This window comes from Gymnodraco acuticeps, unplaced genomic scaffold (assembly GCF_902827175.1).
Source record: "Gymnodraco acuticeps unplaced genomic scaffold, fGymAcu1.1, whole genome shotgun sequence".
NCBI lineage: Eukaryota > Metazoa > Chordata > Actinopteri > Perciformes > Bathydraconidae > Gymnodraco > Gymnodraco acuticeps.
In genome coordinates this window covers 1,361,263-1,387,033 of record NW_022991286.1, presented here as the reverse complement: position 1 = coordinate 1,387,033, position 25,771 = coordinate 1,361,263, and the positions used below count along the sequence as shown (strand labels likewise).

Here is a 25,771-nt window from a genome sequence, read left to right as displayed (position 1 = left end):
TTGCCCCCAGCTTGTGAGACAGTATGTAAGATGTGACATGATCATGGCATTCATGTATCATTTGGCAGAATTCAATGTCATTGTGTTTCTTATGTATTTAAAATTTGCTAGGCTAAACTTAACTCTTGGGGTCACTTTTTTGACTTGTGTTTTGAATGTTAAATTAGAGTCAATAATGATTCCAAGGTACTTAACCTGAGGCACAATGTTAATATGTTCACCTGAGATGCTTATATTTGACACAATGTTGCATTTTCTTTTTGTGAAAAACATTCCAACTGTTTTGTTGACATTACGCTGAAGACAGGAGCGGTGTAGTGATCAGCACTAAAGCTGAGGTCAGTTTATCAGCAGCCTTTTGCTTTGTATTGGCATGCACATATATCACAGTGTCATCGGCATATAGCTGTGTTTCCACATCAGGACAGATAGCTGCTGCAATAGCATTGTTAATCACTACTGCAATGTCTGACCACCATTTCCAATTGTTTAGCAAAGTTACAACAATGCATGACTCCTGTTCTTCCTATAGCATCAGTATTTATGTATTTCATCAACAGGATATAGTGGCTGGTTCACACTTCTATTGAAAATATACTTTGATTCCTATTGACATCCATAAACCATGCTTTTATAGTGCTTTGCTGTGGGGTTCATGTTTCTGCCAACAGATTTTTTCACCAGATTAGCGTCACAGCCTTGCAAGATGCACGAAAATGAAAAGGTGTGCAGTTAAACCTAGAATGAGGGTTGAGTTCAAAGATGCCATGTTCCGAGCAAGAGGGTCAGAGGTATGGGATACGAAGCAGGGAGTGGGCCATTAATACCCTGACTTTACGCCCTGGCTGGTGTGTGCATTGGAAGAGTGTCCCTTTGTTTTATTGGCCCTTGCGTTGCAGTTAGTAAACCTACAAAAACAATTTGGCTAGTTTAAGGAAAAAGATTATGGTTTGGGTTAAAATAAACTTTGGCCATAAGGTCATGTGACTCAGTGGCCCAATTCCAGGTTATGTTTAACATTCAAACTTCAGGTTCCATTTCTAATCCAATTCAGGGTTCCAATTCCACATTTAAGTCAATTTTCTAATCCCAATTCCTGGTTACAATTTGACATCCACTTGCAATTCCACATTCCAATGACCAGGTTCCAATTCGAATTCCACATTCGAAATTGCAGGTTCCAATTCTAGGTTTCAATTCCACATTTCAAATATGGATGTAGATCTATATATTCAAATTGGATTTCTCAGCTGACAGTTTGTGCTAAAGACATAGGACGAGTTCAGGTTCCCAATCCAGGCTTCATATCCAATTCATTATTCCAAGGCCATGTTCCAATTCCAGGTTCCAATTCCACATTGCAATTCCAGGTTCCATTTTTAAATTCAACAATCCAATTCCCGGTTCAGAGGTTCAGCGAAGCAACACCACTTGGTTAGTTTTAGAAAAAGGATCACGGTTTGGGTTGAAATAAACTTTGGATTTACGGTCATGTGACTCAGAGACGTGACATCACATGACATAAACAAAACCAAAATGTAGCTTTTGGTTTCACAAGAGACTAGAACACATCTCTCATGGGTTAATGGACATTTAACACAGGACTAACACTAATACAAAATCAAAGAGCTGACACAATTATAAATGAATTATATTCAACTATGAATTTAAATCAAGGCAGTCTGACAGTGTCACATCACAGTATTCAGCCCGCAACAACAAGATTGCCTTAAGCAACTAAAGAAATCATGCAGGGAATGTACAAAAAGAAGCAACAAGTGCATCTTTGAAGTTTCCTTTGTATGGATGTGTCTGCATGGAGAGACGATAAGCAACATGACACGGCAATACGCCTCAAATGTCCTTGTTGGAGCGGTAAAAAAGCACCAGACATGCAGTGTGACCAGCCTGCAGGTAAACCACCGGGGGTCAAAGGTACATTTATCTTTTATGTGAACACACACACACACACACACACACACACACACACACACACACACACACACACACACACACACACACACACACACACACACACACACACACACCCTTCCACTTAGCATAAACAGACGTCAGAGACAGTAAAAGCTCTCTCTCCTTTCATCTTTAATGAAAAGCATATTTGGCTCTGCTCCCCTCCTCCCCATACTCCACACCAGCACCCACGCAGCCATTCAGGTCCTTTATAGAAACATACAGTGTGCAGCGCTGCAGGGCTGAGCTGAGGGAAGCGCTCATTATGAACATCAAAGCCCCTCGATGGGCGCTGACTTGATCCTTTGAGATGATTGGAGTATCTCACTCAGGCAACAAAAAGCTCGGACGTATCTGCGCGGGATGCACATTCAACTACCCAGCGATTCCGGGCCGGCAGGGGGGGAGGAATGTAAAGATTTTTGAAGGAAGTGGGTCATCATTTTTTGCCAGGATGTGCTTGCAGTTGACGAGTGGGGGATCAGACTCCCACATGTTGCACCCAGGCCCCGGGGCCATGCTGAAGGAAGCTGCGGCTCTGTTGTGTGCCACCACAGAAACATCTCATTGAACAACACTATCACAGAGTGACTGAGGATTCCTACAATAACTTCCACGTCAATCTGCATGTCATGCTCCATCTCTCAACTTGACATGTTGTTCCCGTGTTTTCACGACGGCCAGCAGGGATTTATGGAGACAACAGTCTGGGAGTGCTGCTGTTCTGAAGGATTACTGAGTTTAGCTGCAGGCATTTTCTTTATGGTGGTGTTTGAGACAGAGAGCAGGGGGACAGAAGGACACTAGTGCCACCTACTGTTGATCATGTGACCTGCTTCAACACTCAGGAGAAATCAGTGGCAACACATATGGCATTTACTTTCAATAAACGTTTGATAATAAACTATTTAGATTAAACTAAATGACTTTATTTTCTGCAAAGATTATAGCATTTGATGTGCATAAGAGACACTGTTTCTTTAATGAAGGTATACTATGTGACTATTTTCGCTTTTAAAACGTCTCAAAACAAAGACCTATGTGATATTTGTTGTAATCTTTTCAACAATTTTTTCAACCTAAGGAAATTCTACAATTGTGTAGTAGACACAAATTCCCATGATCCCACAAATTCCCCTATAAAAGGCAAGTCAATTAGCATCATTACAACAGGTCACATAAGAATGGTTATTTTAGATGGTTTTTTTGACAGATCTTGGTTTCAGGAAGTGAACTGAGTGGATGTTGAGAGTCAGACAGAATGTATGAGGGGGTGTGAGGAGAGACAAACAAAGAGCTGCTGACCTGCTGCTGTTTGAACGCTCACACTGAGGAATTTCCAAACACAGGTACAGATTTCACCCAATATCCTCTCTGTCTCTCTCTGCTCTTAATACAGACAGGTCAGTACATAATAGCACAACATGGTTCCTTCGTAAGGTGAACAGAAAAGTATAATCCATGCCTGCATGGTTCTAATGTAGGTTATGGTGCTCCAAACAACCATTTGCAAAGGCTATGTGATGCTAGAAATACATGTACCAGAGCTCTAATTGGGCATTTGTGCGCAGTGTAAGCAACTTCATGAGTTTCTGATAAGTAGCCTAAGTCACAGGATTGATGGACCTTTGTTTGTTACTCTCCTCACACCCCCCTCATACATTCTGCCTGACACTCAAGATCCACACTCACTTCACTTCATAAGCCAATTTAGAAAGAAATCAACTTTTAAGTTTCAGGAAACCTTTTTAGTTTTGAAAGTGTTCCGTGCTTGTGACATGATTTAAGAGTTAATCTAGAAAAAGTCAGTTTTTTGTTTTAAGGCCTTACTTCGCTTCGGTGTCCTTTCAAGGGACTTTGCCTTGCATGAGAATGAAGGATACAACAGAGCATGCCTTTCATAAATGCATGTAAATATTTCATTTAGATACCATGAAAAGGATCAATTGTAATACATTGTTTTATGAAAGTCATCACAGAAATGCAATTAACTACAAAGAGGCACAAACACATCGCAAAATTACTACATGAAAATCTAAAATAACAAAATTACCACAAAGAGACCCCGAAAATCTGAGGGTAAAATCGCAAAATGATTACAAAACCACCACAAAAAGATGTAAAATTATTACAAATAGATTAATGACAAAGATACTTAAAATGACTAAAAGTAAACTATTTAATCGTAGGTGTCTTGTATATGTAGACAGAGTGAGGGGCCGCTAACATGTCTGTGCCCAGGGGCCCATTATCTTGCAATCCACCCATGTGTAAAGGTCAGTGTTGGTTCCTTTAGACAGAACCTCTCAACCCACTACTGTGCAGGAGGCACTGCTGAATTTGACTTGCTTTTTGTCCTAACTCTAAGTTGATAAGTGAACATACAGTAGGACATCTCTTCTGCACCATCTTATCATGTATACATATATTCCAAAATACAGGTTTATATGATCAATTATATCACCTAATCTAAAGATCATATCATTTTCAGGTTCATATTAGTATTTAGTGCCTCTACTGTGACATGTTTCCATGCTTTAATGTTCAAAACAAGTTTAATTGTTCTCATACTGCCTGTGCTGCATCCAACCCGGTATCACGGTGAGACGTGAACATGTGACGCTTTACCATTGCTGGGAGACGTGAAGATGTCACGGTTTCGTCTTTTCAAAACGTGAAAAGCGTGACAGCTACACGGTATTGTTAACCCATGTTAACCAGTGGAGAAATAACCGGAAATACCAAGCAAATGCTACCCCGACGTAATGATTTATTTTGTAATAGTCACACTCGATTACAGCGATTTTCTTGTTGCCCCAGCCGGTCGACACCTCTTTGAGCATAAACAAAGGCTACATTAATGTATTAAATCGATGTTAATCCGTGCGTGTGGATGTGGAATTAACGGACGTGACGTTGTGCGATTGAGTTGCCAAGCAACAGCTTCGGTTCATGTTAATTTACAAACTATTCAACTACAACCGTAGTTATATTAAAAACATGTTAGAAGGCCTCACGAAATACTTTAATGCACATTAAAATGTAAAGGTAAAGGAATGTGTGTATAACAAAATACATTGGTCATTAAACGAAACCGGAAACAGACGTAGGCAAGATCCTCAGCTCGATGATTGGATGGTTATCCGCAATGCATGCTGGGATTTGGTGTTTATGTGAGGTGAAATCTGAAAACGTTTTTTAAAAATACAATAATACTTTATTCCGAGTGTGCTTGCTTTTCTCTTTGAAAGTCATCACATAACGGCATTGTAATACACGGTTCGGCTGCATTAAATATTACATATCTGCCGTAATTCTCTATTTATAGAGCCCTGATGAGAAGACTTCTAGACAAACATGAGGCACTGAAAACGTGACGTGGATCATAAATATATAAGCAATTAAACAACATCTTACATTTATTTTCACACAATACGTCTCCTTGCAGTATCAACACTAATTCGGCTGACTTTTATATTTGATCCAATTGGTAGATAGGCTGTATTTACACCATAACCGTGCAGAGCTGATAGAAAGGGACACCTGGTGGTCAAAGCACGTTATTGAATTGTATTATTTTATTATTAGATATTAATAGGAGGATGTGCAAAACAGACAAACTAATAAGGCTTAATTTAAACATTAAAGAGTACTTTAGGTTAAGGTCTTATTTTGAATAAGAAAAAAGCTTTAAGAAGAATATGGAGGGATGAAACCCTCTTGAAACCGCAGGTCCTTCCTTCCTGCAGCGGTCAGACTTTACAACCAGCACTGCCCCTTGTAGACCCTCCTACACACACCACAACACAGATTATAACACCCCTTGCTGCTAAATACAAACCAACTTTGTGCAATATGTGCAATATATATATATATGCCATTAATAACTGTAATTTATACCTGGCCACTAAATCAATATATATGCCGTTTTGTTTTTGATCTGTATTTTTGAAAATTATGTAACTTTTTATCTTTTTTTAAGCATATTGTTTAATATATTCTAACTTAGTACTTTTTTAGCATATTGTTTATTTTATTCTAACTTAGTACTTTTTTAACGCATGTAAGATATGCAACACTAAGCTGTCTGTGGCTCTTTCCTGCTGTAACGCTGCACATTTCCCCTCTGTGGAACTAATAAAGGTATTCTGATTCTGATTCTTTAATGGTCACACATGCAGAGCACACAGCACACAGTGACATTTGTATCTACAGATAAATATTAAGCCTGACAAAGTACTTAACGTCTAATATATTGCTTTCCTGCAATGTTAACTATGTTTAAGCACTTATTTGTTTATTATTAAACTGATATTATACATATGTATTATACTCTTATAAGATGTATGTAGATAGTATAAGATATGTGCAGAATGACAGTTTAATGGTGGAGTATAAACACATATTGATAGATGTCTTGTAATGCACTGTTGAGGAACCTGCGACCCAAGCTTTTCATTCATTGCATAACTACACAGTAGTTGTGTATAATATGATATGTCAATAAACCTTAGCTTATAAAATCTTGAAATCTTGAAAGGGATGTTCAAACTAGTCATTATATACAGTCTTTAATGAACTATTAGTAGAGAATAACGAGTAATGAATAAACTTTATAGAGATCCTATTAATATCTAATAATACAATTCAATAACGTGCTTTGACCACCAGGTGTCCCTTTCTATCAGCTCTGCACGGTTATGGTTTAAATACAGCCTATCTACCAATTGGATCAAATATAAAAGTCAGCCGAATTAGTGTTGATACTGCAAGGAGACGCATTGTGTGAAAAGAAATGTAAGATGTTGTATAATTGCTTATATATTTATGATCAACGTCACGTATTCAGTTTTGGCGGCAGTTCTCCTGTTTGTCCAGAAGTCTTCTCAGCAGGGCTCTATAAATAGAGAACTACGGCAGATATGTCATATTTAATGCAGCCGAACCGTGTATTACAATGCCGTTATGTGATGACTTTCAAAGAGTAAAGCAAGCACACTCGGAATAAAGTATTATTGTATTTTTAAAAAACGTTTTCAGATTTCACATCACATAAACACCAAATCCCAGCATGCATTGCGGATAACCATCCAATCATCGAGCTGAGGATCTTGCCTACGTCTGTTTCCGGTTTCGTTTAATGACCGATGTATTTTGTTATACACACATTCCTTCACATTTACATTTTTAATGTGCATTAAAGTATTTCGTGAGGCCTTCTAACATGTTTTTAAATATAACTACGGTTGTAGTTGAATAGTTTGTAAATTAACATGAACCGAAGCTGTTGCTTGGCAACTCAATCGCACAACGTCACGTCCGTTAATTCCACATCCACACGCACGGATTAACATCGATTTAATACATTAATGTAGCCTTTGTTTATGCTAAAAGAGGTGTCGACCAGCTGGGGCAACAAGAAAATCGCTGTAATCGAGTGTGACTATTAAAAAATAAATCATTACGTCGGGGTAGCATTTGCTTGGTATTTCCGGTTATTTCTCCACTGGTTAACATGGGTTAACAATACCGTGTTGCTGTCACGCTTTTCACGTTTTGAAAAGACGAAACCGTGACATCTTCACGTCTCCCAGCAATGGTAAAGCGTCACATGTTCACGTCTCACCGTGATACCGGGTTGGCTGCATCACCTCTTTTCCCCCTCTGTCTGAAACCAGAGCCCAGTCTGCTCTGATTGGTTAGCTCTGTTGCGATTGGTCAACCACTTAAGCCCCTGTCACACTGTCCCGAAATTGACACCCGATGGACACACGAATATGGAATTGTGAATTTCGCACGAAGATGGCCCCGAACCACACACGAAGGCAACATTTACATTACATTTAAGACATACAACTGCAATGAAAGTACCAAAAACAATTATGTTACAGTACTATGATACTGTACTGATATCTTCAGACTTTGTTCTTTACTTTATCCGTCTTTATATGTAGAAAATATTACGTTTTCTCCGTAATGTTGTTTCCATAGCAACAACAACTTCCTGTCAACTCTCCTTCAAAATAATATATTATATCCTTTTTAGTTTCACAGAACACAAATTGGGTTATTTACATAAAATGTTTACATGATTTTGTTGTGCAATAAAACAACCCGATGGACACACGATAAAGGAAATGTTCAAATTCGGCTGTGATCGTAGCAACATCGGGCCATTCGTGAGGGCATCTTAAGCCTTCGTATGACCGCCGGTGGAGTTTCTCAGGCTCCGGCAGCAACTTCGTGAGCGGTGGCAAAATCTTTGGCATGCCAAAAAATTGCCGAAGGACCTTGAGAAGGTTCATTTTCGTGTTGAATTCGTGTGTCAATTTTGCCCTTCGTAAGGCCATCGTGAGGGCATCTTGTTATCATCGGTGCCATCGGGCATTCGCCCCGATCAGAGTGAGGGTGAATGCACCGATGATAACACGAAGATGACACGATTTGACAAGATGCCCTCACGAGTGCCTTACGAAGTTGCCGCTCACGAAGTTGCTGCCGGAGCCTGAGAAACTCCACCGGCGGTCATACGATGGCTTAGATGCCCTCACGAATGGCCCGATGTTGCTACGATCACAGCCGAATTTGAACATTTCCTTTATCGTGTGTCCATCGGGTGTCAATTTCGGGACAGTGTGACAGGGGCTTTAGGGATGTCCCGCCCCTTAGCCTATCACGTACAATGTGTTGGGGCGCTAGCCAAGAGAAGCACAAATGTTACATATTGATGTCACTATGTTGCGGAAGTAAACAAAGGAGTCCAATGGAGGCGTTCAAGGCTGGAGGGAACTTTGGGATTTTAGCCTTGGCAGACCATTTGCACATAAACCTATATAAAACACTACAGGAAAGGGAAAACCCTAAAAAGCATAATAGGCATGCTTTAACAAAACGATAACAGCCCTCGGAGAGCGCAACCAAGGCTATTTTCATAAGACAAAAAGTATGCTTTCATCCACCGTGAATTGGCTACGCTTTGAAATATATTAAACTCCGGTCTTCCAAGTTTCATCAAAGCAGTTGAAAAAACAAACTGAAGACAAAAGCTCCTTTATTGAGGCAACTAAAGAGAACAACCTTTCACTTCTGTCTTGATTTGTTTTGTTTCCTTTCACTCTTCTTCCTCACACTCTGTTTGACACACTGCTCGGGAAAGCGTCACCTCTCAGAGGACGGCAACAACAGCAGCTGGCCCTAACAGGTGAGAGTGAAATAACATGATCTGTGGATGACCCTCCATTCACTCTCATCCTCTCTGTCCCGCAGCATCTAAACTTACCGTCCTCCATGGTAACCTATTGTCAGTTGTGACAGTGATGACATGATTCTGATGGCTGCATCATTAACAGTAATAATGAATGAGCTCCAGTTCCCTGCAGGGGGTCGGCCTCCTGCAGAGAGAACTCCTGCAGCCCATCATCATCTCGTGCTCCAAAAACAAAGTGGAAACTTGCAAGTGTTTTCAGCTAAGTGCCCTAAATGAAAAACGTAGATGGAGAAACAATGTTGTTGTCAATGGGAAATGTTTTACTTGAGCGACCGACATTTGGTTGAGTATGGTTTTTGATCTGATCACAGGGAGAGATCAAATCGTATTTGTTGTAAACGTCTGTAAAGGACTTTTATTCTGTAAAGCACATTGGTTGTAATAATGAAAGAGTGACAATTCATCTGTTCATTTGTACACAATGCTTTGTACTTAATAATGTGTACTTTGCGCTATGTTCTTAACTTACGGAAAGAATACAGAAAGGATCTCAGTATTTGATGTTAAGTTGTTCAAACTATTTTATAAGGATTTTGCATTGTATCTTAAAAGTGTGATTCGTGTCATCAATGTTAATCTTTTTACATTTTTTCATACCTTTATTTTATCATCAGTGATGACGATCATCAGGGACTTTAGATATACGCTGTATTTGTTTGTTTCTGAACACCAAATCAAGATAAACAAGAAAAGGAAATGTTTAACTTGCGTAAAGTAATGATACAGATAAAGAGATTTACATAATAATGTCAAATAATAAGCGTCACCCTTATACTTGCATTAGTGATAACAGTATATCTTTATTACTAAGGTTGCTGCTGGTGTTACAGCTTCTCCTGTTCCTGTTCCTGAGCTCTAATTATCACCCTGGTGTCACGACACACACTCCTGCCTTTGAACTGCAGGCTGGGCCGCTGCTGAGGACACACAGCTTTGATCACACACTTAAAGCAAAGGACTCAATGCACCATGATTACAGGTGAGTTATCCTTTTATTGTTAAAAAGGATACAGAGATAATAGTAATTATAATCATAGAAATAATTTGAAAAAACTGAATTATATTTGATGTACTATTGTTATTATTCTTTCTTTACTGTTATTTTCTTCTTATTTTTTGCTTTTTTTTATTGTGAAAGAATTGCACATATTTCATATTTACTTGAGAAGCTTATTCACCCGAAAGCAACTGTGAAGAAGTTTTCTTACCTGAATAGTTTTAATATTAGCACAGAGTTTATAATGTGTTTTGACAGAAGGACTAATAAAAGCGCAATAAGGTAAAAGAAGTGCGAAAAAAAGATTGCAGAGAAGACATGATAAAAGATATGAACAAAGAAAAACATGTCAACAAAATAAGAGAAACATAATAAATCACAAAAAAGTAAATCAACAAATAGGGTTCTTATCTGTCAGAGTTGTATTTATTTAGGTATGTGTTATCTTTGATGTCAGGCTCTAGTAATTGTCCTCAATACCTTATCACATCCCCAGAGTGTGTATCTCCCTGCTGGATGTTTCTCTTTCCTCTGTTTAGTTAGAATGATGCATGTATGTCTCTAAACACATCACTTCCTGTGAGCCAGAGGACTTCACCAGGAAGAAGCAAGCAGACACTGAGTGGAAAGGTTTACAAAGCTTATATTTGTTGGATCACTGCTGTGTTATGTGGAAAGTGTTCTCTAATAAAATGTCACATGTCTGAATAACAAGTGGAGACTTGAACAGTATGGGTTTTATTACATGAAAGGTTCTCAGTGTTAAGTAATAAGCAGGACAAAAAAGAGCATTTTCCTACCTTAAATCGCACTTTCTTGAGCATCATCTTTGGATCCAGGTGAATAAACTGTGAAAATAAAACGACACTGAACTTTTCCAACTGCTTAATCCAATCAGTGTGGACTGCCTTTAAAAAAAAATCAGTCTACCCTCTCAATCCAAATCCAGTAAAAACATTCAAAGTGAGTGACGGTGATCTCCGCAGTGTGGTGTGTCTGCCCGCTGACTGACTGTGTGTTTAACGCCAGAGACAACAGTGTCTGCTCCAGTGTGGCCCTGCTCTCCCTCCTCCCTCACCCCCTCCCTCCTCTGAGACCCTTCACAAAGCTAATCAGCCTGCTCATTCATTCGTAAAACAGACACACCCTCTTTTTATGACTGGAGGGCTGCTATTAACACCCCCCACCCCCTCTAACAAACACCTTACAGTCCAAATATGGCTGCTGCTAAGCTCTCTTGAACCTATCTGACCCTTTAAAGCCCCCCCCCCCCCCCCCCCCCTTTAACGCTCCTCATCTCCCAGCATTTACCATCTGTTGGTCCGCCCTCGGCGTCTCAGCCCAGCATCTGACTCTTCTCCTCTTCGTCGCTCTTCTTCTGTTCACTGTCTGCAAGAAAAGTAAACTCCCTCTGCTATGAATCAACATCATCATTCATGCTCCCAATAAACACTAAAACAGTCCATGTAAGTGTCAGGGTAAATTACAACAATGTCAAGAGTTACATTTTGGGAACATTTATGCCCTGAGCCTTTTAGAGGTCATATGTTCCTGTGATGACACAACATGTGACTGAATGGGGCTAAAGAAATAAGAGAGGCACTGTTTTGACACTCGAATAAGTGTTTGTTTGGCCTTTGACCCCATGCTGCTTCTCACACACACATTAAAAAGTGCCTACGGTGATGGAAGTATTCTCCAAATTCTGTATAAAAGTATACATTTCAAGCTGCTAGTAGTTTACTTGAGTATTTCCATGTTCTGCTACTTTATACTTCTATCTCGGAGTGGAATATTGCTCTATTTACAAAAATAGATGTATCTGACAGCTTAAGTGACTAGTTACTCTTGCATAAAAACACATGTTTGAAGGATTTGACAAGCCCACTACACAACATTTATAATATGCACTTACATTTGGAGTAAAACCAGAAAAACCTATCATGAGCTATGCTGCATTATATGTTGTTTTACTTTTTATACTTTAAGTACATTTGCTGATCATACTTTTACTTGAAACAGTGTTTTGAGATTGCAGTATTTCTGATTCATAAGCCCAGCAGTTAGTCATTGCTGACAACAATTCATATTTTGTGTCAAAATATTTACGTTGCTGATGCCAATTATACCTTAAGTTTGTCATACATGACATGAAGTGATATGTGATATGAGAAGAACATGACTGTTTCATCTTTACAGGTTGACTGTATGTATGATAACATCAGTCCTGACTGAAGTATTTCAATAATTATTATTATAAAGATTGCCATATAATGTGTCACTAAGATCCAATGGATGGACCCTAATCCACTAAGTTTCTCTAGCACCACCATGAGGTTAATATTGATGGTTGTCAGTGAAGCCTCTTGAAAGCTGTTCTCATTGACATCATATTTTAGCAAAATTACGTCTTATAACTTTGGTTATCCTGCAGTTTTCATATTATACGATACGATATACTTTATTGTCCCCGTAAGGACATTTGTTCTGGACTCTGTCCTGCAGTTCAGCATACATGTACATATACAAACATAGTGGACATTAAGAGACATACACATATCATCAGTCATACACCGTTTGAACAAACACAATACACAGACGCACATACTGACAATGGCGACCTATTGCACAACCCCTCATGGCCAACATTTAAAAAGTACATTTCATTACATTTGACTACATTTCATTTCATGTGAATGTTAAGAAGCTTAATGGACATAGGTAGGAATGAGTGCTTATAGTGGTTCAGCCTGCTCTTGGGAACCCTGAATCTTCTACCAGAAGCTCGGAGTCGACGCAGAAAGTACAATCGCTGTTGAAGTCTAGAGCACAGACCTTGAACATGCGCCTTCCAGCTGAGTGTATTATCTAGATCAGGGGTCCCCAAACTTTTTCCTGTGAGGGCCACATAACTTTTCCCTTCTCTGATGGGGGCCGGGTCAGTTTGTAACAGAAAAAGTGTGACGATCGCATGGGTGTCTAAACGTAAACATTTATTGTTTTCTAGAAAGCCACACATAACCAAATATTAATAACCCTTTCCGGGATCTTCACAGAAAAAAAGTCAGGAAATAAATAATAACACTATTAATGAAATAAATAACACTATTTATGAAATAAATAATAACCAAATAACCCTCTCTGGGTTCTTCACAGAAAAAAAGTCCATTGAAAATTACTGTAACTTTCTGTTGTGCCGTGCACAATCTTAACAGGTAAAAGTTTAGCTTAGTTGTCACAGCAGAATCTCTCAAAAATAAACGTGGATTTACGTAAAAAAAACTATTTTTTTCGGGGTTCGGGTGTTTTGTTTGATTTTAAACAAACAAAGTCTTGGCTTTCAGAATATGAAACTTTTATTTCCAATTTATTTATTTCTCACTCGCAATCTGCTCTTCCGCAGCGCCGCCCCCCCCTCACTCCGCTGAAATTATGAATGTAAGAGTATAGTAATCATAGATAACACTGCAGGGTCTGTTACAGTTTGTTTTCATCTGATTTCAATTAAACAAAGTCTTGGCTTTCAGAATATTAAACTTGTTTCGGCAAATTCAGATGATAAATACAACTTTGAAGCTTCGGCATAATTACAAGCGGAGAACAGCAGGCATAACAACAGCCGGTGTTTCTCGTGAGTGTTTTCCCCGGGAAACAAACACAATACACACAAACGCAAAATTACACAAGCACACACACTCACACACACACACACACGTATACACACACACTCGCGAGCTTCCCCTCCAAACGAAAATATCTTCCCTCGGTAGTATTTTGATCATTTGCTCCGCTAATAATCAATCAGATCGATGGATTCCAGAGAAGAGACAACTTTGAAGGCCTTTTTCTCAAAATGATGACTCGGTGACAGTCATTATATAATGTGACATATTTCGCTTAATATTTGAAGTACAAAAACAATCCGGATATCATTAGAAAGCTAGGAATCTCCTCTTTCCAACAGTGTATTCAACTCAAAAGGTGTCTTCGGGTCAATGCGACTGATTTCGATAGAGCAGGTCACAACATTTTGACAGGGGCTAGTCTAGGATTCGCGTGGCCAGACTGAAAAAAAAAATATATATAAATAAATCATAATGCGTCTCTGGTATTGTTCAGGGGGCCGGGCCAAATGTGGAGGCGGGCCGTACCCGGCCCGCGGGCCTTAGTTTGGGGACCACTGATCTAGATGGACACCAAGGTTATAGGTTATAGGTTATAGGAGCTGACCTGAGTTATGGGTTCATTGTGGATAACCACCGGCCTAAGGTCACCCACTGCCTTTGGGTCCCACACCATCTCCTCAGTCTTCTTCACATTCAGCATTAGATGGTTAAAATCACACCACTGCACACATCTCTCTATTTCAGAGTGATAAGCTGATGAACTGCTGCCTTTGTGCATTAAGCCAAGGATGGCTGTATCATCTGAGAATTTGATGATATAATTCTCCGGGTGGATTCTCGTACAGTCGTTTGTGTACAGTGTGAAGAGGACCGGGGAGCTCACACAACCTTGGGGGGCTCCTGTACTGATGGTCCGGGGCTCTGAGAGGGCATTGTTGACCCTGACATGCTGAGTGCGATTGGTTAAAAACGAAAAATACCATTTCAAGATAAAAGGATTTATACTGATCTTTATCAGTTTTTGAAGCAAGATGTGAGGCTGCAGTGTGTTAAAAGCCGAGCTGAAATCCACAAACAGTAGGCGTACATATGCCTTAGGGTCTTCCAGGTGTTTAGTGACCAGGTGTGTGATACTATTTAGAGCATCGTCTGTGCCACGCCCTTGCTTGTAGGCAAACTGAAAAGGGTCTAAATGTACATCAACCTCTTTCTTTAGCAGCGGCACCATGATCCTCTCAAAACATTTCATGACAATGGATGTCAATGCATCAGGCCTAACATCATTGTTTACCTTTGGACAAGGTTTTTTGGGGACAGGTTTTATTATTGATTTTTTCCAGAGGGTGGGGTATTGTGCCATCAAATTTAAGTTTGTATTCATAAAAAAAAAAAGTATGACCAAATACCCACTTAACTAATGACATTTCTCATCAGCCTGCTTATTAGCAAATGTTAGCATGCTAACACACTCATACATGAGGGTGAACATGGCAAATACACCTGCTTAACATCACTATGCTAGCATTCAGACATTAGCATTTAGCTCAACGTCCAGTCCAGCTGCAAGCATGACTGTAAAAAAAGGTCTTAACTTGTGAATTTCTGGATAATGTAAGCAGGGGCGCCGCCAGGGATTTTGGGCCCCATGAAAATATATCACATTGGGCCCCACCACCAGGCACAGGCCACTTTGTTTATAAATTACCTCGAGAGCCATACCAAATGGTCTAGCGGTCCGTATACGGCCCGGGGGCCGGAGGTTCCCCACCCCTGCTTTAATATAATAACATTAGTATTAATATCATAACCAAAATGTCTGTGATTAACATTTTTTTTACAGACTGATCACTCAATGCTTCAAACTGTCCATCATCCTAAATAGACTAAAAGCAGTTTTTTGTTTTATATAGATCATTGGCTATGTGGGAAAATACTGTGTTTGAAATGTATAATTTAAATTAGATGTTAGCTTTTTGTTATATATATATATATATATATATATATTGTATTCCAGTCTCCCTTCAGATATGTTAAGTGGCATGTCATTCAACACAATGCTGCTCACCTCCTTCAGTTGGGAGAAAAGCTGGTTCAGGTTCAGCCTTATGGGGGGACAGGGCCAGGGGCGGACTGGCCATTGGGAATACCGGGAGTTTCCCCGGTGGGCCGGTGCTGTGTGTGGGCCGGAGGGCCAAAAAAAATAAAAATAATAATAATAATTGTTTTTTTTGTTTTGTTGCCTAAATCCTACCGGCCCACATTTGTAAGTGTTCCAGCCCAGCCCAGCCCAGCCCAGCCCAGCCCAGCCCAGCCCAGCCCAGCCCAGCCCAGCCCAGCCCAGCCCAGCCCAGCCCAGCCCAGCCCAGCCCAGCCCAGCCCAGCCCAGTGGGCTGGGCTGGGCGTTTTGATAGGCTACCTTTGTTCTATCTATCAGTTTCAATGGGTTGGCAGGGAAACGGGGTTCAGGGGGAGTGGCTGTACCCGTAGGATAGAAAAGGGGGAAGTGACGTCTGACTCAGAGGTCGCGCGGCTGTGGAGAACAACGTGTTGCCCACATTATGTTACTGAGTTTAAGCTAGTTAGCTAGCAGGTCTATTGTTTTGGGTGCAGTCACTTTTGCCTCCACTTGCTGTTCAAATAAATGTTGAAAGAAAAAGTAAATCTGTTTACAGTTCTGCTTTATATGGGTGTTGAAGAAGAAGAAGAATTGGGAGGGATGAAACCCTCTTTAATGGTCACACATGCAGAGCACACAGCACACACAGTGAAATGTGTTCTCTGCTTTTAACCCATCCTAGTACCAGGAGTCTAGTACTAGGAGCAGTGGGCAGCTATTGTACAGTGCCCGGGGAGCAATGGGAGTGAGGGGGGAAGGGGGATGTCCGGTGCCTTGCTCAAGGGCACCACGGTAGGGCAGGAGGTGAACTGGGACCTCTCCAAGTAGAAGTCCACACTCCAAATGTAGGACTGGTCGGGGACTTGAACCGGCGACCCTACGGCTCACAGTCCAAGCCCCTACTGACTGCCATAGATTTAGTCCCTAATTTTGCTCTCAAAGTGCACCAGATTGATGCATTTAACTTCAACATTTAAAAAAAAATCTTCCCGGGGGAGCTTGCCCCGGACCGCCCTAGAGGAGGTGAGGTCCACCACCTGCCCACACCCCCTGTTAAATTGTCTCACCCACATTGAGGATGCTTCCTACGCCCATGTTTTATTCCATGTGTCAAGTCAGGCAAATTGGGTCAAAATGTTATTGCATCAATGATCTGTTAACATTAAAATCACTAAATATATGCTGTAACTATTTTTGCTCTAGGCAACTCAAGGGCTCAGGTAATGTGATTACTATATGAATTGTCCAAAATAACATTAAATGCATAGGGTTTTTTGTTAAGTAACATACTTTCGTCGCCGGCCCGGCCGATACATGCCGCACATTAAGTGGGCCTGTCTGTCAATTAATCCCCGGGCCACTTTTTCCCCCCAGTCCGCCCCTGGACAGGGCTGCTGAGCCTAAAGATGGATCTGTTGGACCTGGCACCAGGGGGAGGGACAACTGATTTAGTATGAATAGGCGCTAAAAATGTACCTGCATTTATTAAAGGTAGGTAGGTAAGAATGGAGAAACCAGCTCGAGTGCGCTAGAATTTTAAAATACACAACCGAAAAAAATCTGCCCCTTCCTTCAGAGCAGGGTTTCCGCTAGGATTTTTTCTCGCCGGTCAAATGTCCGGGCAGAATTTATTTTACCGGACAAATTTGAAACTTACCGGTCATATTTCAATAATAATAGTAAGAGTTGTGTAGCAGAGTTTCCGTTAGCAGGTAATTACCGGACTATGAGCAGATATGCTTCAGTTTAAAACTCAGTTCACGGGGCTCATTTTTATATTGCTTCAGTCTATAATCGTAACAGATCGAACAATTCAGATCCATTTTTCAATAAATGATTCCACAAACAACAAACAACATAATTATTACATTCAAACAAACTACTTGTAGTAGCCTAGATAACGTACATTATTCAAAAGTTTACATTAACTTTGAATAATAACACGGGAGAAACGGATCATCTCTTTTCCCCTCTCCCTCTCTCTCTCTCCTGACAGCCCGTCAGTTTCTCATGCAGCGCGCTAAACAGAGGCGGGGCTTCAGGTGATTATGCAGAGCTGCGTGTCTCGGTCTGACTCAGCAGCTGATCTGATCTCTCTCTCGCGTGTCCGGTTATACTTCACTCGCGTTTATGTCCATATCGATCAGATCCAGCTCTCCTGATCGTTCTTTATATAGAGCACCGATCAAACTATTAAGAGTGAATATCGGCCGATAATGACCGGTGGCCGATCTATCGGAGCCTTCCTAATTATTACCAGACATTTTGACCGGCAGGTTTTGAATTTACCGGTTTTTAATAAATTTTACCAGCTAAAAACCGGTAATTACCGGCTAACGGAAACCCTGCTTCAGAGTTCCTTACAGAGCCCCTCCTCCAACACACACGAACGCGCACATGACCAATGAGGGCACGAGATACGCTTGTGCACAGATGGAAGGCTGACAGGCAGGTAGGCCATCCAGTTATTTTTGCTAGGCCAGCTCAGATGATTGGTCGTGCTTTTTACAGCGCCACGGCTTCCACAGATGACATTTTTGTATGTATTTATTGTCAAAGCATTTAATATATTCATTGCTATCGGGATGTTAAGAGCATTCCATGGAATATAACAAAAAGTGAATTACCTACCATACCTTTAAATATCAGCTAAAAGAGCAGTGCAATTAAAGACCTCTGAATTTTCTGTAAAGATATTAACAGTACTTAATGTCAGCTTAGTAAACAAAAAAACATTAGCTAACAGACTAATTTCCACCACTCATGGACCACACCCACCTTTTCTTGTGAAAAACTGGGTGACATACATACTGACTAAACGAGCAGGCTCAAAGAGCCGGCTCGTTTAAGGGAACGACGGGAGCCGGCTCGCGCCCGCGAACGAGCCAGTTTTTTTTTTTGCGGAGGGATCTATATCGGCATGAAGGCACATTATGCAATGTGCACATTATCCCGCTTATTACATGGCCACATTCTCAACAAATTAACGACATGACTCCCAATATTAATTGAAATGCTTTTATGGATTTAGAAAATGATTTTATTGATTTATTGAGTTGTATGTATTTAAATTGACATGCATCCGCTAAGAAAAATAGTCCGTTGTTACTGTTTGAACTAACGTAGCAACGGCAGGAACTGCTTCGAGAGTGTTTTTGAGGAGCTTTTTGATTACAGATTTGAAAACATCGTTGCTTGCTTTAAAAGTAGCACAATTCATTATGTCAAACTTTGGAAAGTATCTAGATATCCCTGCCCTAATGCCAAAGTAACTGGCAACTGAATATGTGTCGCCGTTTGATGTCTATGTCTGGACCGCTGTGTAAAAAGGAGGGTTTCTGCCCCATTACTTCTCTTCTTACTTCAATAAGAATAAAACACGGAGGAGGGAGATCTCTTTTTCTCCCCCTCTTCTGACAGCCCAGCAGCTGATCTCAGAGCACGCTGCCCTCTCCTGCAGGGGGGCGTGGTCAGCTGCAGCTCACAGAATCATATATATACTTTATATAGATATGGCCCTACAATATATTGTTCAAATATAGCATGATAGGTCCACTTTAAGTAGCCTAATACAAGACAGAATGATGATGATGATCTCCGTGCTACAGCTGCTCCGTGCATGCATGCAGGTGACATGGTAATATCAAAGGATTAGAGACGGTTGGATGCTGCTGTTTTGAGCATTGCAATATATTTATTTTCACTATGTTATTTATTTATGATTATCCTTAGGCTCAGCAAAGATTTGATGTCAGCTGTTGCTGTCTTTTTTCTATAGCTAATAGTTAGGCTACTGAAATAGAGCCCTGCTGTTTTGTCAGGTTCTTTTCTTTAAATATAATTTTAAAATGTCGATACAGTAGCCCCTTTTTTAAAATAGTTTTTATAGGTGTTGCTATCTGTTTTGTGTAGCGTGATTCGACAAGCAAGTCAGTGCATTCATTGGGTGGTATCAGAGAGTTACACGGGTCTGTAAATGCAATGAAAACATTTGGCCACAGTAAATCATTAAACATGTCATTTTTACTTTTGAATACTTCAGTACAAAGGATGTATTGAATAATTTAAGTGATATGTGTGTACACACATATAAATCATTAGTCAAAACAGGGCTACATTTGATTTAATTAAAAGGTATAATATGTGGTAAACTGAAGAGCCGTTTGGGAGCCGAAAGAGCCGGCTCTTCTTGGTGAGCCGAGCCAAATGATCCGGCTCACCAAGAAGAGCCGGAATTCCCATCACTACAACACACGTATGTAGGCTAAGTACTAGCATCCCTCCTCACATGCTTTCACTCTCTTGCGGCTTTCACACCAGCGCTTTTCCCTTTCTAGCTCTGAGCTAGAGCTTTTCTGGTTCAGCTCCGGTTTCCCTTTTCTGCTCCCGCTCTGTTCACACCGCCCAGCACCCGACTGGTGCTGCCGCTGCTGCGTCATGACGTCACCGTTTACATAGCTGATTTGCTCCCCAACGGCATTACGGCGCTCACAACAACGGGTCGATGATCGTGTTGCTTTTAATCACACAAAGCCAGAATAAATTGAATAACGACTTCTCCAACCTTATACTTTGCTCCAGAGTGCCGTGGTTCATTGTTTATTAATGTGTTTATGCAGCATTTACCGACCGCTGCCGTGTTGGCTGCTCTTCCACGGGAGTTTATTCTCCTCCGTTAGTTCCCGGTTAGCTCACACTGCAGCGGCCGCTCTAAAGTATTCACTGTCCGACTCACACAAGCAGCTGATACATATCCCCAGTTCCCCTTAGCCTAAGTGAATGTGTGTCAGTCTGAATTGACGCTGTTTGGTATCACAACGCTGTTATGAAAGTGTCTCTGGTATAAAATGGGTGATGTTAGCATAGCAACCGAAGCTACACTGACTACTTGCTATTGCTATCCTATTGTGGCATAAACCGTTTTCTACAGGCACATCTTACCGGCGTATTTTTATTATGATTCTACTTGTGATAGTCGGACACGACAACCTGTGCAGCCCATGTATTGATTCCATCCGATAGCTGCTATAATACAAAACAACACGTCTGCCTCTCTCCACAATGATCAATAACAGTGAACGGATGGTCAAAGTAAGGTACAAATAAACAGAATCACACGAAGCCTGGTTAGTGTTGCCTGACTTTATAAAGTGTGTTTATAAGCACTACTGCTTGTAGGCAGGCATGACAGTCGACCCATGTTCAGGGGAGGTGGGTTTAGTTTCCTGCACGCCTCGACGTAAGAGAGACGTAAGCAAAACACAACAAACTCTTACTGATATGTGATGGGTCCAGGCTCAAGGGCGTATGGCACTCGCAACTCTTTCCAGGACATGTCGGGGCCCTGCCTGCCAGTAGCTTTGCCGATATCTGTGTTGATAGGTAATAGATTAAGAGCGGTGAATCATAGAAACAGGAAGCGCTCAAACGTTTGTGTGAGTGTATCTAATTTAGCAGTGATTCCATGTCAGCCACAGCTTGTTACAAAAAACATGACTGATAGTGTGTTTAACAAACTTAAACTAGCTTTATTTAATGTCAGGTCTTTGGCAGGAAAAACATTTTTAATCAATGATTTAATCACTGAGCACAATCTCGATTTTATGTTTTTAACAGAAACTTGGATTGAACAAAATAACAGTGCAGCTGTTCTTATCGAATCAACCCCTCCCAACTTTAGTTTTATGAGTCAGGAAAGAATGCATAAGAAAGGGGGTGGAGTTGCTATTCTGTTCAATGATTCCCTTCAATGCAGGAAGACATCGTATGGAAACTTTGATTCTTTTGAATATGTGGCCCTTCGGCTGAAATGCTCCTCTCGAGCTCTGTTCCTAAATATCTATAGACCACCCAAATACTGTGCAAGCTTTTTTGATGACTTTACTGAACTGCTGTCTATAGTGTGTATTGACTTTGACCGTCTAGTCATTGTTGGTGATTTTAACATCCATGTTGACAACCCCCAGGACAGAGGGGCTAAAGAACTGTTTTGTGTTCTTGATAGCTATGGACTGACTCAGCATGTGATGGAGCCCACGCACAATAAGGGGCACACTCTGGACTTAATTATCTCAAAGGGTCTGAATATCTCTAAGGTTGTGGTGACTGATGTTGCACTCTCTGACCATTCCTGTGTTTTCTTTGAGAGCTCTATTTCTGTTCACAAAAATGTTCAAAAAGAGGTAACCACAAAGCGATATTTAACTGAAAATACTAGGGAAATGTTTACTCAGAATTTCTCTTCCACACTTGCCCCTGCCAACATCTCAGTAAATGAGCTAGTAGATCATTTTAATTCAAAAATTAAAAATGTTATAGATGCCATTGCTCCAACTAAGGTAAAGGAAGTGTCTGGCAAGAAAATATCTCCATGGAGAAAGGCCATGACCGTGAAAACAGAAAAAAAGAGAATGTCGAAAAGCTGAACGCAGGTGGCGAAAAACAAATCTCCAGGTTCACTTTGAAATCTATAAAGAGAGACTTGGCCTTTATAATTTGGAATTGAAAAACGCACGACAATCGTTCTTCTCTGACATCATTACCAAAAACAAAAACAACGCACGTGCCTTGTTTGCTACCGTCGACAGACTAACTAACCCCCCAGTGTCAGTAGCCTCTGAATTTCTATCCACCAGGGCGTGCAATGATTTTGCCTCCTTTTTCACTGACAAAATTCAGAAAATCAGACAAGCAGTCAGTGCCTCTGCATCAGGAACAGCAAATGTGTTGTCCCTATCTCCACTTAACATCAATTCAGACATCATGACACAATTCCATCAGATTAATTATAAAAACCTAGAGGACATTATTCAACTTCTGAAATCCTCCTCTTGCTGCCTTGATATTATTCCAACAGGATTTTTCAAAGATGTTTTGCCTTGCATGGCCTCAGATCTACTTCATATAGTAAACAAATCTCTTCACTCAGGTATTTTCCCACAGGCCCTGAAAACTGCAGTCATTAAACCGCTCTTAAAAAAGAATAATCTAGATGCTTCAGTAATGAACAATTACAGGCCCATATCAAACCTCCCATTTCTAGGTAAAATCATTGAAAAAGTTGTTTTTCAACAGTTGAGTAATTTCTTGCATTTAAATAACTGTTTTGATGTGTTCCAGTCAGGCTTTCGTCCAAACCACAGCACTGAGACTGCTCTTGTAAAGGTCTTTAATGACATCCACTTAAACACAGACAGTGGCAGAACTTCAGTATTAGTATTATTAGATCTCAGTGCTGCGTTTGACACTGTTGACCACAGCATATTACTAGACCGACTGGAGAACTGGGTGGGACTTTCGGAAACAGTTCTGAATTGGTTTGAATCCTACTTAAAGGACAGAAACAACTTTGTTTCTATAGGTAAATACACATCTGAGTTGACAAATATGACATGTGGGGTTCCTCAAGGCTCCATCTTGGGGCCTCTTCTCTTTAACATCTACATGCTACCACTGGCTCAGATAATGAAGAACAACAAAATAAGTTACCATAGCTATGCAGATGACACACAAATGTACGTAACAATTTCACCAGGAGACTATGCTCCAATTCAAACACTGAGTAAGTGCATTGAACAAATCAATGACTGGATGTGTCAGAACTTTCTCCAATTAAACAAAGATAAAACTGAGGTAATGGTTTTTGGAGCCAAGGCAGAACGTATAAAAGTTAGCGCTGAGCTTCAGTGTGCAATGTTCAAAACAACAGATAAAGCCAGAAATCTAGGTGTAGTCATGGACTCTGACCTGAGTTTCAACAGTCACATTAAAACTGTTACTAAATCAGCCTACTATCACCTAAAGAATATATCTAGGATTAAAAGACTAATGTCACAGCAGGATTTGGAAAAACTTGTCCATGCTTTTATCTTCAGTAGACTCGACTACTGCAATGGTGTCTTCACAGGTCTCACTAAAAAATCTATTAGGAAGCTGCAGCTAATTCAGAACGCTGCTGCTCGAGTCCTCACTAACACTAAGAAAGTGGATCACATCACTCCAGTTCTGAAGTCTTTACACTGGCTTCCTGTGTGTCAAAGAATAGATTTCAAAATACTGCTGCTGGTTTATAAAGCACTGAATGGTTTAGGCCCAAAATACATTTCTGACCTCCTGCTAAATTATGAACCATCCAGATCTCTCAGGTCTTCAGGGACTGGTCAGCTTTCTGTCCCCAGAGTCAGAACTAAACATGGTAAAGCAGCGTTCAGTTATTATGCTCCAAATATCTGGAACAAACTCCCAGAAACCTGCAGGTCCGCTGCAACTCTTACTACTTTTAAATCCAGGCTGAAGACTTTTCTTTTTGTCGCTGCTTTTAATTGAACTATTCATATCTTAGACTGCACTGAAACTTTTATCCATGTACTTTTTTCTTTTAATGTTTAATTGCACTGTAACTTTTATCCATGTATTTTTTCTTTTAATGTTTATTTTATTAGCTTTTCTTTTTAATGACTGCCATTTTCTTAATCTCTTTCATTTTTTGTAAAGCACTTTGAATTGCCTTGTGTTGAAAAGTGCTATATAAATAAACTTGCCTTGCCTTGCCTTGCCTAAGCGACGCCACCTCTTAGCTCAGAAGCTCTTGCCTCTAGACTGACAATTTTTTGGAGCTGGAAGTGAACCGGATTCCGGAGCTAAGAGCCGGCGCCGCTGCGGTGTGAACAGGAAAAACCGGCGCTTTTCAGGCTCCGAGCCGGAGCTGAAAAAGCGCTGGTGTGAAAGGGGCATCTGCAAGTGCCGGTGCCGCACCGCGTTTGGAGGCAGGACCAAACCATTACATGTAAATAGAAGGGGGTGTACAGAGGCTTTGGGTAATTAAGTTTTGGAAGAAAATAAGTTAAATGAATCGTACATTTAGTGAGTAATTTATCAATATAACGTTCTATTAATGTGAATTATTGAGGATTGATGAAAGGTTACTTACATTTTTTTTCTTAATGTTCTGAACATTTTGGGGCCCCTGTCAGTCACGGGCCCTTAGAATCGTCCTAACTTTTCACCCCCTTACGGCGCCCTTGAATGTAAGACATTATTATCTATTACACTTTGAAGTCACACTACTCCAAAGCCTTTGACATAATGCTAATGCTACAGGTGACATTGGTTTTCAAGGCTTGATTTGAGAGGGTTACAAACCAAAAAGGCTGGGAACCACTGTGTCACTAAAGGCGCTGTGCTCTTTAGCAGTACAATAAAGATCAGACATGATGAGTCACTAATGTAGAAATAAAACCTGTGGCTCACAGCTCCATGTTTAGACTGGCTCCTGTGACCCTCACAGCTAATGCTAATGAGGGATGTCTCGTGTGACCAGACAGCATGAGTCATTTCCATGGTCATTTCTGAAAGATTAAAGTTGACTGTGGTTATTCAAATAAGAGCTAAAAAAAAAAAATTAACTAAATGAAAGACCTATAGCCTATTGAGCTCATGCAGGTAATACATGCTGTGTATAGTTAAGAAAATATGCATTCATGTGGTTTATTTAGCTACAATAAAACGTTCCGTTTGACCATCTGACTTTAACAGTTGAAAAAAGTTTTCCTGAATAGTTTGTTGTGATCATAGGTTGTGATACTAATTGTGTGCACTATGCTCCATGTCATAAATTGCAATTGGACTAACAACATTTACCTTATTCCAGGTGAGCTTTAATCTTTCAATGTACTCTAATACCAAAGACCCTTTACCAATAATCCTGACATTTATTTTTTGCTTCTAAGTTCAAAACAATACTGTATAAGATAGGCTAAACCAACTTTATTCAGATGGGAAAAAGTTAACTG

General features: G+C 40.4%; 1 protein-coding gene across 2 annotated transcripts in view; it reads right to left on the bottom strand.

Moving 5' to 3' along the window:
- Positions 1 to 11,305, bottom strand: part of phldb1b (pleckstrin homology-like domain, family B, member 1b) — a 167,899-nt gene extending 156,594 nt beyond the window's left edge. Inside the window, exons 1-2 of one of the 2 annotated variants that reach the window (XM_034239914.1) lie at positions 11,169 to 11,305; positions 11,039 to 11,086 (exon numbers count right to left, since the gene is read on the bottom strand). In XM_034239914.1, coding sequence (XP_034095805.1) covers positions 11,039 to 11,065 — 27 coding nt within the window. In that variant the 5' untranslated portion in view covers positions 11,066 to 11,086; positions 11,169 to 11,305. Of the gene's footprint in view, positions 1 to 9,253; positions 9,425 to 11,038; positions 11,087 to 11,168 lie in introns of those variants that run through there. The other variant, XM_034239916.1, reaches the window with a different exon arrangement.
- Between the last annotated feature and the right edge of the window lie 14,466 nt (positions 11,306 to 25,771).